The 13,610-nt window shown below is 27.2% G+C and overlaps 1 protein-coding gene across 1 annotated transcript; it reads left to right on the top strand.

Annotated features, from left to right (window-relative positions):
* Nucleotides 1-396: 396 nt before the first annotated feature.
* On the top strand, nucleotides 397-13,045 carry LOC113388257 (FLYWCH-type zinc finger-containing protein 1). Its single transcript, XM_026625655.1, has 6 exons — nucleotides 397-406; nucleotides 498-794; nucleotides 1,967-2,212; nucleotides 9,783-10,073; nucleotides 12,663-12,895; nucleotides 13,034-13,045. Exons 1-6 carry the CDS (start codon nucleotides 397-399, stop codon nucleotides 13,043-13,045), a joined length of 1,089 nt encoding a protein of 362 aa, XP_026481440.1.
* The last annotated feature ends 565 nt before the right edge of the window (nucleotides 13,046-13,610 follow it).

Raw genomic sequence — 13,610 nt, 5'->3', positions numbered from 1 at the left:
TTTAAATTAATAATGTAATTTATATCTCTCCGAGAAATCTTAGTATTATCATTATTCTTGCCGAGATTGTGAAAGTAGTGCTTATCGTGCTTAAATTCAATACAAATTTTATGAAATTATTGAATTGAATTTAATTTATTCTCTTTAACAAAATAGTTTTAGCAACAATAATGTAAGCCTTTTCTTATTCAGATATCTTATTATCCTTGGCTTTAATACTTGCTGCAATCATATCTGAATCTATTAGAATGTAAATATTAAAATATCTGTAAATGATGTGAAAATGTATTTTTAAGTAAATATAACTATAAAGAATATAATTAAAAACAACATTTTTTTAATACTTTTACTTTTTCTCTAGTTGTTAAGGTTATGAATAATACTCCGAATTTCAATATGTTTATTTGTACTTGTTTCAAGATATTGGACAAAATATGTTACCTTAAGAATATTTTATACACCATATTAACACCATTATTATTTTTGTTTCTTTTTAGGTGTCTTAAAAGCCAAGATTTTCTCCACCATCGAAGGATTCCAAATGTTCTCAGGACAACATGGTAACCTTCACCTCATTCGAGATGGCTACATGTACTCAAGACATATGAACTATAAAGACAAGGTGTATTGGCGATGCAGACAATATGTAAATGGATGCAAAGTTCGTCTTACGACTTGTGGAAATAAATTGCAAAGTGTCAGTGCATCTCACCAGCATCCACCTGAAGGTTCCTTTTCCAAAGATGACTTGAATTTGACCAGATCCGCTGATAATAATAGTCAAGATGCTGCTAGTATTTTGGCTTTGCAATATAAGTGGGCCTCTGAAGCAAGACTGAATACTCAGAATTTTCATTAAAAAGAAAATGCAAGACATAATGTTGACTTCAAAATTGATGGTTTGGTGACCTCTAAATCAAGACTCAATCATGAAATCTGGTCATGTCCTGGTCAATTAGATACCAAGCCTCCATTTTTATGAAAAAATATTTCTTTACGTCTTTTGTATCTATTAACGTCTAAGCGTCTAAAAAATTTTATTATAATTTTTTTTTAATTCGTTTATGCTTATTTTACGAAAATCAATCTATCAATTTGAACCAATTTTAAAGTATTAATTTATAAGATATTGACTATTATGATATTAATGATAAAATTTTAATGCATTTGGTCTGCATGCAGGTACAGTGCAGTATTTTAGAAATTTGTTAAGCAGATTTGTGGTAATATGAGAAATACTCACCTATATTCTATTTCTATACTTGATCAACCTCATTATTTTAAAATAAATATTGCTGAAGTATATGATTTATTGTGAGCATGAATTTTTCCTAACATTTTTAGTTAAGAAAGTTCATTAGCAACAGCAACACGAAACATCTTGTCTTAATCATATTGTAAAAATATTTTAATAATTGATATTACTAATATATAAAATCACATGAGTTGAATGAATACATTATATATAATTATATGTGAAATATTATATCACTTTCAAGATCTACGTACATTTTTATTTTTATGAAAATGTGATATACTTGTAATAAACTGTAAATTAAGCTGACAATTTTAGAATAATTTTTGTTTTAATACATTCTAGTTTTATAGTTCTTTTAATCGATCTAATTTGATTAATTGGATAGAAATGTATACTTTTTTTAAAATACTGAATATATGTTACCTTTTGGATATAATAAGATTATGTAAATGATATTACTAGCATTAGGGTATATAATTTTATGTGAGATCACATTTGTTAAATTTAAGGAATAATTCGCGTCGTATACGTACTAACTGTAAGTTTTACCAATAATTAATTTTAGTCATATTTATATTATGTTTGTAAATACTAAGCAGGAAATATAAATGATATTTATAAACAATGTTTATAACTAATACTCAGTCACACAATTTTTTAAATAACTACACTTAATCAATAATTTCTAATACATTTTCTATCTTTCAGGAAATGTTAACTACATGTATTCTCGTCCAGAGATCAAGCCAAGTCCAATTCAGTATGCTAGAAGTCCTAGAGGAAGACAACTGGTTTTATACAATGAATACACTTTCCATAAACGACAAACACATAAGTCCAATACTTATTGGATTTGCAGCAAATATAATACTTTAAAATGTTTGGTTCATGTTAAAACTTGCGGTGAATTTGTTATGAATATCACTGGAAGTCATAACCATCCTCCGCCGAAATGTAATTCAGATTATATACTTTGTTTTGATAGGGCCTGAATTTGGCCATAAATATTGGGTTAGCCAATAAATAGGCTAATTTGAAGATGGAGATTATGTGTCATATTACTTGCGAATAAAAATTATAGTGTTAAAATAGAATGTAAGTAGACTGCTCAGAGCTAATTCTCAGAGTTCAGTTTTATGGGTTGACTCTAAGTCGAAATTATTCGAATGCGGTAAAAGTTTAGTGAAACTTGTTTAAATATTTAGTTGAAATTTCTGCTATATTATTGAAAACATTAAAAATACAATTACACGTCATATTCCAGTTGTTGAAGTTTTTTTTAACAATAGTTCTTCATATTGAAGTGTTTGAGTTTATTGCTTGTGCATGCTACTAATTACATACCACAAGAAAGTACTATTTAATTTTACAGTATATGAAATATTTAGAAATTAATGTCTTGGGTTAATAGAAAATTATAATTATGTAAATAAATAAATGTTTAAGTACGCTGTATGGCAGAAAGTGCTAATAAATTTTTGAAGGTATTGAGATATATGCTCTTTCCATGTATATCAATATTATTCTTGAATAAAAATATTTTAATGATATATTATGTATTTTAAAATTGTCGATATATATATAAATATAAAATTTTAATTTGTAGTTTGTCATATGTTTTTGCTTACAAATTATTTGTCATTCCGTCTAGGTTTGTAATTGAATTATAGGGTAGAAAATTATTTTATTGATGTCAGGTAGAGAAGATAGACGTATGAAACTTGTGAGGCTCGAACATGCCGCCGCGTTTGAAAAAATAATGGAAAATTAATTTACATGATTTTTCAACAAATGGTCTTAATTTTGTTATAAAATAAATGTTTCCTTACTGTTTTAAATTTTTTTTTCATTTCTGAAAATGAAAATTTAGCTTTGATAACATCATATTTAATAACCTTTATTAATGTTACTATGTATATTTATTGTTCCTCAAGTGGAACCAGAAATCGAAAATAAAAACTTTTACACATAAGTTATATGATTAAAATTTTATATATTTGGCATCTAGGACGCAGTAACTGTAAATAAAAATAAACAGTAAAATTCTTCTGATATGCAAACATTGAAAAAATTGAAAAAAGATTTCAAATTGTATATACATTATAGTTATATTTTAATAATCACGCTGTACTATATGTGCTCCTATAACTGTAAATGAAATAAATTTAAAAAATACTTGTAAATATATGCTATTGTGGTAAAAAAAATGTTTCAAGATAAATAATATAACTCTGTAAAATATAAATCTTGATATATATTTTTTCTTAAAGACGTAAACTAATACATTTTATATTTTTCAGCAGATCTCCAACAAATGATGTTTTTGCATCCAGAGACAATCCTTCTAAGTCCAATACAATATGCAGAGAGCATAAGAGGTGGCCTGGTGATCCTTTACAACGATTATACATTCCGAAAAAGACAAATACACAAATCTAATACTTATTGGATTTGTAGCAAATACCATTCCTTAAAATGTTTAGTTCATGTCAAAACTCGTGGCAATTTTGTTGTAAATAGTACAGGACAACATAATCATCCACCTCCGAAATTTAATTCGGATTACAAAATTTGGGACAATCCGGCATACGAATTTAAATATAAATTTTAGATGGGAAATTGATTATTGGATTATTTTTGGAATTATTTAATTTCATTGCTTTTGCGCTGTTCAAATATATACATTTGATATACGTGGGGGAATGTGTCTAAATATTATAGTGAATAAAATTTAATATAAGGTATATATAAAATTATATATATATATATATATATATATATATATATAAATTCAACATTATGAATATTAGAAATTTATTATTACTTTTTATTATACCAAGTATTTATATACCAGTTTTTTTAGTATACAGAATTATATCTGCACTTTGTATGAAGTTTATCCAAGAAAAATTAAAACCAATGCATTTTTTTCACCTGAATTTGATTCAGGGATTTACTCAATAATATATTATACTCATTCTTCCCATATTCCATTAATAGAATAATTTATTAGTGTTTTTTTAGTGGAAATTAATTTGTTTTAAGTTATTCTAGGCTATAAAATATTGCTGTTGGTAAACACGAATACAATAATGAGAAGTTTGAAGTGTTTTAATCTTTAGTGTAAGGATTATGTATACCAGAATTCTAGTGATGAATCGATATAAGTGTTACAACTAAATTGTCTACGTAATCTCTATATTTTTGTATAGTGGTGATAACATGATAGCAGTAATAATAATAATGGGTAGCAGTACTACCCATTATCATTATATGACCAACTAATATCAAAATTGGACATTCTTGATACCAAAGAACTTGCCATATGGAATGGCAAAAATAATTTTGTATAAATTTTGTATTGAGAAATTTTAGATGGACCACTTCTAGGAAGGTCTTCACAAAAATCAGTAGGCAATTATTATTATAATATACATATATATGCAATAAATAGTGGAAGTCTTAATTGATTTTACCAATATGTAAAACATTATTCTAAATTCTACTCTTTTTTCTAAAATTTAATTTACCAATTTACATTTGATTTTTTTATTTATTTTAATTAAGGATTTTTTCTCACAACTCAAATTTATTATTTATTTTTTTCAGTGTTCAATCCGAATCTTCAAAACAACATCTCCCTAGGACCATTTCAATATGCAAGAACCACAAACGGTGGAAGAGTGATTCTTTACAATAATTACACATTTCGTAGAAAAAAAGTTCATAAGTGTAGTAGCTATTGGATTTGTACTAAAAATAAGTCTTTAAAATGTTCTGTTCAAGTGACAACTTGTGGAAATTTTGTTACAAAAGTCACGAGAAATCACGCACATCCGCCACCAAAATTAGATGTAGATTTTAGGTTTTCAAATGATGATTTTGTGATAAACTATAATTGGAATTAGATTAAATTAATTAGAATTATTTTTTTGAAATTAATGTTAAATGTGATAATTGTTAAAACAATTGTTAAAACAATTTTTGGAAATTTATTATTTTATTATTTTTTTGGTCTGGTAAAATATAAAAGCTATAAAAGTCGAATAATAAATGATAATTATCTGCCTTAAAAGTTGTATGAAAATTACTTATAACCAAGAAAATGTGTTTCATATGCTATTGTATTTTATAAAATTAGCCAGTAATGGATTTAATATTACTTAACATTTAACTTCATATAAAATTATAAAATTAAATACCATATTTTGGAGTTAATTAAAAACTGGTGTTAAAGTTGCTAGTTTAACTTAGTTGTGTCGATAAAAAAATCACTTATTAATAGTGACAGTGAATATAATGAATATATTTCTTGTTTAAAATTTTCTAAGGTTTTATATTTTTCTGCCCTTAGATTTCTACTATCAAATGTATGGACACCTGGAAAACAGGAACATCCCAGTAAAATTTATAACTGATTGGAAAGGCGTACGACGATTGATTCGATATAATAATAATTCATTTTACAAAATGCGTGCTTATGGTTGTCACAGTTATTGGTACTGTACTCAACATTCTATCACCAAATGTTTGGCACATTTAAAAACTCGTGATGGGTTCATAGTAAACGAATCTGGATGCCATAACCATCCATCGACAGAAATGAAACCTGGTTATCGATATGTGAATTAGGAGGATATAGAAGATTTTATATAAACTAAATATTGCTTCTGTCACACTGCAGAAATAACAAAATACAACAATAATTGAAAAATAAATGCAAGATTATCACCATCTTCACCATAATCTAAGGTTTACTATTGCCTGATGTTAATGTCCAAAGTGAAGAGAGAGATTTTATCTCGTTGGTGAGTGTACTAGTAATACATACTTTACTAAAAAAATCTGCAAATGAAATCAATTAGATGTGATCTATTACCAGAAATGTTCATCCAAAAATATAAGACGTTACCTATTCAAGGATGTTGGCTGGAGTAAAATCAGGCTGGTGTTCTGTGGACGAAAACTGTTAAATTGCAAGTAGTTTCAAGAAAGGAAAATGTTAATTTTATGTTCTATTTGTACTCTTTCTATCTCAAATAAACATTTGTATTCTAATAATTTTATTTGTTTGGGCCATGTATTCCAATTACATGAATTGGGGAGCTAGGGGCTTAGGGGCTTGTTGTAACAGTTTTTGCGTTCAGTCGATAAAAGCAAATATGATGCTTTTAATTGTGATAGTGATAGTGAGTGTAAGGAATATGATATGATACTTGATTTATGTGGAAAGGGTAATTAATTCATTATGCATATACTCTGGTAGTATCAGTAGTATAAAAATTTTTTAGTCGGCTTTTTCTAAAATTTTAAATTTTTATGCCCTTAGATTTCTACTATCCCCAGTATGGACATTTGGAGAACAGGAACACGCCAGTAACATATATAACTGATTGGAAAGGCATACGGCGAATGATTCGATATAATAACAACACATTTTACAAAATGCGTGCTTATGGTTATCATGTTTATTGGAACTGTACACAACATTCTATCACAAAGTGTTCGGCACGTTTGAAAACTCGCGATGGGATCATAGTAAACGTATCTGGAGACCATAATCATCCATCTATTGAAATGAAACCTGGTTATCGATATGTGAATTAGGAGAATATGGATGTATATATTTTTTAATAAATGATTTCAACAATATTTACAACTTCTTGGTCATTAATGTAAATCATTATCTTATATATAAAAATGGAGTTCGATAAAATGTTAGTTATGCTAAGGCTCTAAAATGGCTGAACCGATTTGGCCAGTTTTAGTTTTGAAATATTTGTGCTAATCTAGAGATTGTGCAAAAAATGAAAAATTACTTCTAAACCGCGAAAAAACTTTACATTTTTAATTTGAAATATTTTTGAAGCTTAATTTAAAAAGAAACAATGGCGCCGGCTCATACGTCAAATGTCAAATGGTTTTGATAGATTAATAGAATGAATTAAATGAAAATTATTAAATTCTACTATGTAGTTTTATTTGTAGTTATAAAACATCATTAAACTAGTCTCTTCAATAAAAATTTGTGGTCTGATGCTTATGGTGGTTGTTTTTGAAAGTATTCAAAATATTGACTTGACCACTTTGGTTTAATCTTGCAAAAACATACTTTAAACAAAAACTCATACTTTAGATAAAATTAATTACCAGAAGTATTCAGTTTAGGATCGATAACTTTAGATATCATTTTTGAAGAATGTTGGCCTGGAAAAATTTACGCTAACGGTTTTGTGGACCCTTCGTCCCTTCCTTTCGACCCTTCGACCTTTTGTCCTGCCAGTTTGTTTCAAGAAAGGAAAATGCTGATATTAGACATTTTGCTACATTTGTACTTTGTTGAATAAAATTTTGTGAGCTCATAATTTTTTTTGGCATGTATTCCGATTGTATGTATACACGAGTGGATCTCTAGAACCTTAATAACATGTCAATTTTATCTTTTTGCAGCTGTGCAGAGGACTCCAAATTGTGCTAAATATTATAACGTCGATTATCGTCCTGTGCAATATGTTACAAGCTGCAAACGTGGACGACTGATTCTATATAATTCTTATATATTCAGAAAGCAAAGGACAGGTTCTAAGACTCTTTGGTATTGCAGCAAATATGATGCTATTAATTGCCCAGTTGGTCTAAAAACTCAAGGAGATTATGTTGTACAACTTTCTGAACATCAAATTCATATACATTCACCGCCGATATGCAATAGAGACTATTATCTTGAGTAAATGCTAAATGGAATGGTTTCGATTATCAATTTTTCTGCTTCTGCTGAAATACTTATTTCTAGGGTCTTTATTTTTTTAGTAATTAACCAACTTTTAAAGAACGCACTGATATAAATATATAAATAAATGAATATCAACGAACAATCCATACTGAATTATTTCCATGAAATTTACAGCATTTTTTGGGATTCAGGTCAGCAGGATATAAAATCAAATTGTTTAAAAAGTTAAAAACTTAATTGATGGAAAGGATATATATGCAGGCAGAAGTATCTGCACATAAAGTAAAAAAGATTTAAAAAAAAAGATTTGAAAGTGATATTTTAACCCTTCCCACTCGGATGCCACCGCTCCGGCGGCAAAATTCACATAAATCTCGGAATTCGCGAGTGGAAAGGGTTAAATGATTTTGAAGAGTGTATTATATAGATTTATTTTTTCCTTCTCTAGTTGCAGTATAGGTATCAATCTCAATGTGACTATTGAACTATTATTTAAATTAAAAAGTAAAAGTAAAAATGTAAAAAAAAACATTAAAAATATTAGAATAACATTTTGTTGTAAATATATATGCAGAATTTTAATTTCGAAGATAATCTTAGATGTTAATATGTCATATATGTGTATGAAAAAATATCGTTTCATTCCAAACATAGATTGATAGTTGTCATTTTGATAGGAATAAATGCTTAAATATTTTTTTATTTGATTATACTATTTCAACTAAGTTGGATTATCTTATTTTTTTTCACTAGAAAGAATTACCATTAGGTAATCTTTCTAAATAAACCATATATTATAACATACCAATTACTAAATGTCTTCACTAAGACAGATTGTAATTTGAATGGTAAATAAAAAAAAATCTTGTTTTTTCATTCCGATATTACAATTAATTATAAACAATAGTACAAGCTTAACACGATTTTGAACTTCAATTTTATTTGAAAATATATCTTATCTTATTTTGTATACAACTGCAATTATTATAATAAAATTAAAAACAAAATTACTTTGTATCTTTCTTAATTTTAGACGATAATTATTATTATTTTAATAATTTTTATTTGCTCATTTCAGATGTTGATTGCAGATCGCAGTTCTATGATAGAAATGAAATGGCGTTTAGGATTATTGGAGTTTTAGCAAAAATAAGAAAAATAATATACTTAATAATCTCAAAACTTTGTTGCAAAGTCATAGACCTTATACTGCATAAAGATAGAAGGGACTGTGACGTCACTCAGTGAACGAGCGTAGCCGACAATCGTGAAATACTCCTGTGAAAATATCATATGCCATATGTTTTCTTTCAATAAAAGCAATTATGAATATCATTTTTAACAAATTTCTCAATTTTCTAACAATTGTTATCTATTATTAAAATAAAACTTATGACATATGGCATTTAATCAATCGGGGGAGTTCCACAATTGTCGGCAACGGTCGTTCTGCAAGTGACGTCACAGTCCCTTCTATCTTTGTACAATTTATATAATGAAAAACATATGAGGATTAGCGGTCCAAGTAGTATAAGGTCTATGTGTAAAGTACTCTGGCATTAGCGAAAAAAATGTTGAAAAATATGTTTAACAAACAATTGAACAAATATGTAGATTATTTGGACCTACTCAGAATGTGTGACCGCTCTCTTGTTAAAACTAAAGATTTATAATGAACTATTTTGAATACTGACTCAAGAATTTTAATTTCCGAAAAAAACAACGTTGCCTCCGTCAACAAATCTGAAAAATATTTACATTTTCACTAACAAAACTATTTTTTATTTCCAGGTTCCTACATGGCATACTCGAATTACCAAAGACATCGTGAGAATGAACAAAGTCCAATAAAATATGTTTCGAGTTGGCGAGGTGGAAAACTGATTCTCTACAAAAATTATACGTTCCACAAAAAGCAAACCCATGGATATAACACTTATTGGAATTGCAGTAAATATACGAATCTCAAATGTTTGGTCAATCTGAAAACACGTGGTGATATGGTAGTAAATGTTGCTGGAACTCATATTCATCCTCCACCAGTATTAAATGAGGATTATAGGGTTTATGACTCTAATATGAGTTAAAGTAAACTAGTGGTGTGTATGGCATCGTGCCTTAAGGGAAATTGCTAAAACTTCCCGTACCGTAACGAAATGTTCGAGGAATATTGAATGTTTTCAAATAGATTATTATAAATATTGTAACATTGTCTAATATTTATAAGAATTATATAAACTGAATTGCAATGTTGAAATTATTTATTTAAAGTATTTTAAAACTTTAGCCTGAATTAAAAATATATTCTGAATTATTTTCGATATACAAAAAAAATTTTTTTTTTGAAAAAAAATAATCGAATTTTTTTTAATAACAAGCAGAAAGTTCTTTGAATTATTTTAATCGGACGCTTTGTTATCTCAAAAACTGCCATTTTTTTACATTTAGCTCTATATCTTCGAAATGGCTGGGCCTGCCTTCGTCAAAAACTAATAACCACTTCTCCCAATCATTACTAATTGAATGTTTTTAGATCATTCAAATCGGATGCTCCGTTCTCTCAAAAACTCGATTTCTATTTTCTGCGCTCTTTGTTCTTTATCTCCGTAACTACTGCTCAGCACATCTTCCTGTCAATAGGAATCGATTTTTTTTTAACCATTCAAATCGGTTGATCCGTGCGCCCGAAAACGTAGACGAAAAGTTGTATCCATACATGCATACACACACCTATTTTTTAAAATGTTCAGAATGTTAATTAATAAAGTATAGTTAGTTTTCTGTAAAAGGAATAATATATGTGCTAATTAATAAATTGGTCAAGAATATTCGTAATAGTTCTTTAAAAATAAATATTTCTACTGTAAATTTTAAAAATCAAATAAATATCTGCGACGTTTATGATGCAATAAATATTTAAAAATCGGCTGACTGCAGTTTTAAATATAAAGTGTAAATGTAAACAAACTGACACTTAAACATTTGGAAAATTGCTCTAGGTCTCACTAAAATGTAATTTGTATCCATACATGCATACACACACCTATTTTTTAAAATGTTCAGAATGTTAATTAATAAAGTATAGTTAGTTTTCTGTAAAAGGAATAATATATGTGCTAATTAATAAATTGGTCAAGAATATTCGTAATAGTTCTTTAAAAATAAATATTTCTACTGTAAATTTTAAAAATCAAATAAATATCTGCGACGTTTATGATGCAATAAATATTTAAAAATCGGCTGACTGCAGTTTTAAATATAAAGTGTAAATGTAAACAAACTGACACTTAAACATTTGGAAAATTGCTCTAGGTCTCACTAAAATGTAATTTGTTGTGTTTATTTTTAATAAAATGTATACCATATATAAATTCTGATCTACTACATCAATTTTGTATTATTTCTTAATGTTTAATTTATGATTTATTATTTAATTTAATGTTTTTGATACTTCATTTTTGAAGACTTGGTAAACTTGTGTTTTGTCTAATTGGTAATGGCATTATATTTCTCCAAGCATGAACCTAAAATGGACAATAAAACAAGACATCATTTTCAGTCTTCGAAATTATTTTTCGGATTTAATAAACTTTAATGATGGATTTTATTTCTTCAGGATTTCGTATTAACTTTCGAAATTGGAGGAGAAGACGTATGACTACACATAAATTCAAGGATTCCATAGTCATCCGAATTCAACGCTAAATTTCTACTATCATATTCAAAATATTCTACAAAGTTAGATGAAATTAATAAACTATGGAACTGGTTATCATCAATTTTGAAAAATATCTTCAAATATTCGCTCCATATTGTAGAATTATTGAAGCCTAAGAATTTAAGTCGCATACTGAGCAAATATCAAGTTTGTTTTTCGTTTTGTATTATTATTATATAATCTCTATTATTTTGCATTCTGTTTATGTTTTTCTAAATTATTGAAATTGATTTAGAAATTGGAAAGAAAAAAAATATTTGGGATTTGTGTTCTGGTTTTTGTTTAAAATTTCTGAAATAGAAAATGAATTTATTTTTAATTTAATTGAATATATTTTTCAATTTATTTCATATATTTATAATATATAAAATATATATTTATAATATATATTTATAATATTTTTCAATATTCTAAAACCTATCTATTACGGTTATTAGTATCAGAATGAAATCTTTTTTTTTTCGACAAACCTAGGAAGAACAAGGCACATTGACATACATTTAATTGAAAAGTGATATTATTATCAAACTTTTGGTCATTATGTTTAACTTTTTACGTTTTTATTATTTGTATATAGTTTTATATTATATAAATAATCAATTGATGTATTCAATTTTCTAACAGAATAATACTGTTTTGATGATAGTGCGTTAAGATGCAAAGCCATTATGTAATAATTAAGAAATAAAATTTATTTTAATTATGAGAATGTTTAACATATGTATATGTTTTATATTCCTTTATATGTATATATTTCTATTGTTTTTGTTAAGATTTATTCCATGATCTGATAATTTATAATTGATGACAACAATTTGTAAAGTATTGTAAAAAATAACTATATAAAAAAATCTAATAACATGGAATGAATTTTGTATGTATATATAATGTACCTAGAAGAAGCACGATTAAATATTTGTCAACTGTACTAATTAATAATTTCTTTTTCTCAGCCAGGATTCAGCAATATTACGGCCAAGGAATCTCGAAGAAAGCAATTTATGTGAAGAGTTGCAGAGGATCACAATTGGCTCTTTATGAAAGTTATACTTTCCATAGACATAAAGTTTGTAAAGATATGATTTATTGGAGATGCAGCAAACAACTTGCCAAATGTTCTGCAATGATAAGAACAAATGGGTTCGATGTCCTAAGATTTACAGGAGTCCACGAACACCCGCCTCCTGTAAGGGACAAAGATTATTTTTTGACAGATTATTTTAGAGAGAAAAAATATTATTGGAATCCAAATTGCTAATTTATTTATAATATGATAATTTATTATGAAATTATAATTTATTTATTAAAGTGTTATCTATTCTAGGAGAAAAAATAGTTATTAAGAGTATCTAAGTAAGTAGGAATAATTTGATACCTATTCTATCGTGATGAATATTGTGCGTTGTATAACGAAATAAATTCGTTTTAATTATGACTATTTTTTATTTATCATAAGAGGAGTGGATGCATGTAACAAGGTTGCTTGTGATATTATGTTGATATTTTTTAAAAATATTTCAATATGTATATAGTATATCACCAATTGTGGCCATCTCTAAGGAACCAGATCAGAAGCTGTCATGTACGAAAAACGTATATTACTCCGAATAGGAGCAATTTGTATCAAAGTGCAGAATTTGACGTCTTATGCGAGAAATCGTATTAGGCATCGTTGTCCCAACAGGGTCCTTTTATATAGCTATATATGTATAAATTATTTATTGCATTTAACTCATCCTATTACTGACTAGAAAATTCTTTTTTCCAGCAGATTTCAATACTGGTGACTCTTATTTCAACAAAATTAATTATGTGAGAAGCGCAAGTGGAGCTCGTATCATCCTGCACGATTCTTACACATTTCATAAACTCAGATCATATAAAGATACAATTATTGGAGA

The sequence above is a fragment of the Ctenocephalides felis genome, unplaced genomic scaffold, assembly GCF_003426905.1.
Source record: "Ctenocephalides felis isolate EL2017-DRISC unplaced genomic scaffold, ASM342690v1 CF-g0.4_SCAFFOLD_03572, whole genome shotgun sequence".
Classification (NCBI taxonomy): domain Eukaryota; kingdom Metazoa; phylum Arthropoda; class Insecta; order Siphonaptera; family Pulicidae; genus Ctenocephalides; species Ctenocephalides felis.
This window is presented reverse-complemented; position numbering and strand designations above follow the sequence as displayed.

What these genes read in the sequence shown, in the direction of transcription:
- LOC113388257 (XM_026625655.1), top strand. An exon ending in TAATAGTCAAGATGCTGCTA is followed by an intron (nt 795 to 1,966) that starts GTATTTTGGCTT and finishes TCTATCTTTCAG; the next exon opens with GAAATGTTAACTACATGTAT. An exon ending in GGTTTATGACTCTAATATGA is followed by an intron (nt 10,074 to 12,662) that starts GTTAAAGTAAAC and finishes TCTTTTTCTCAG; the next exon opens with CCAGGATTCAGCAATATTAC.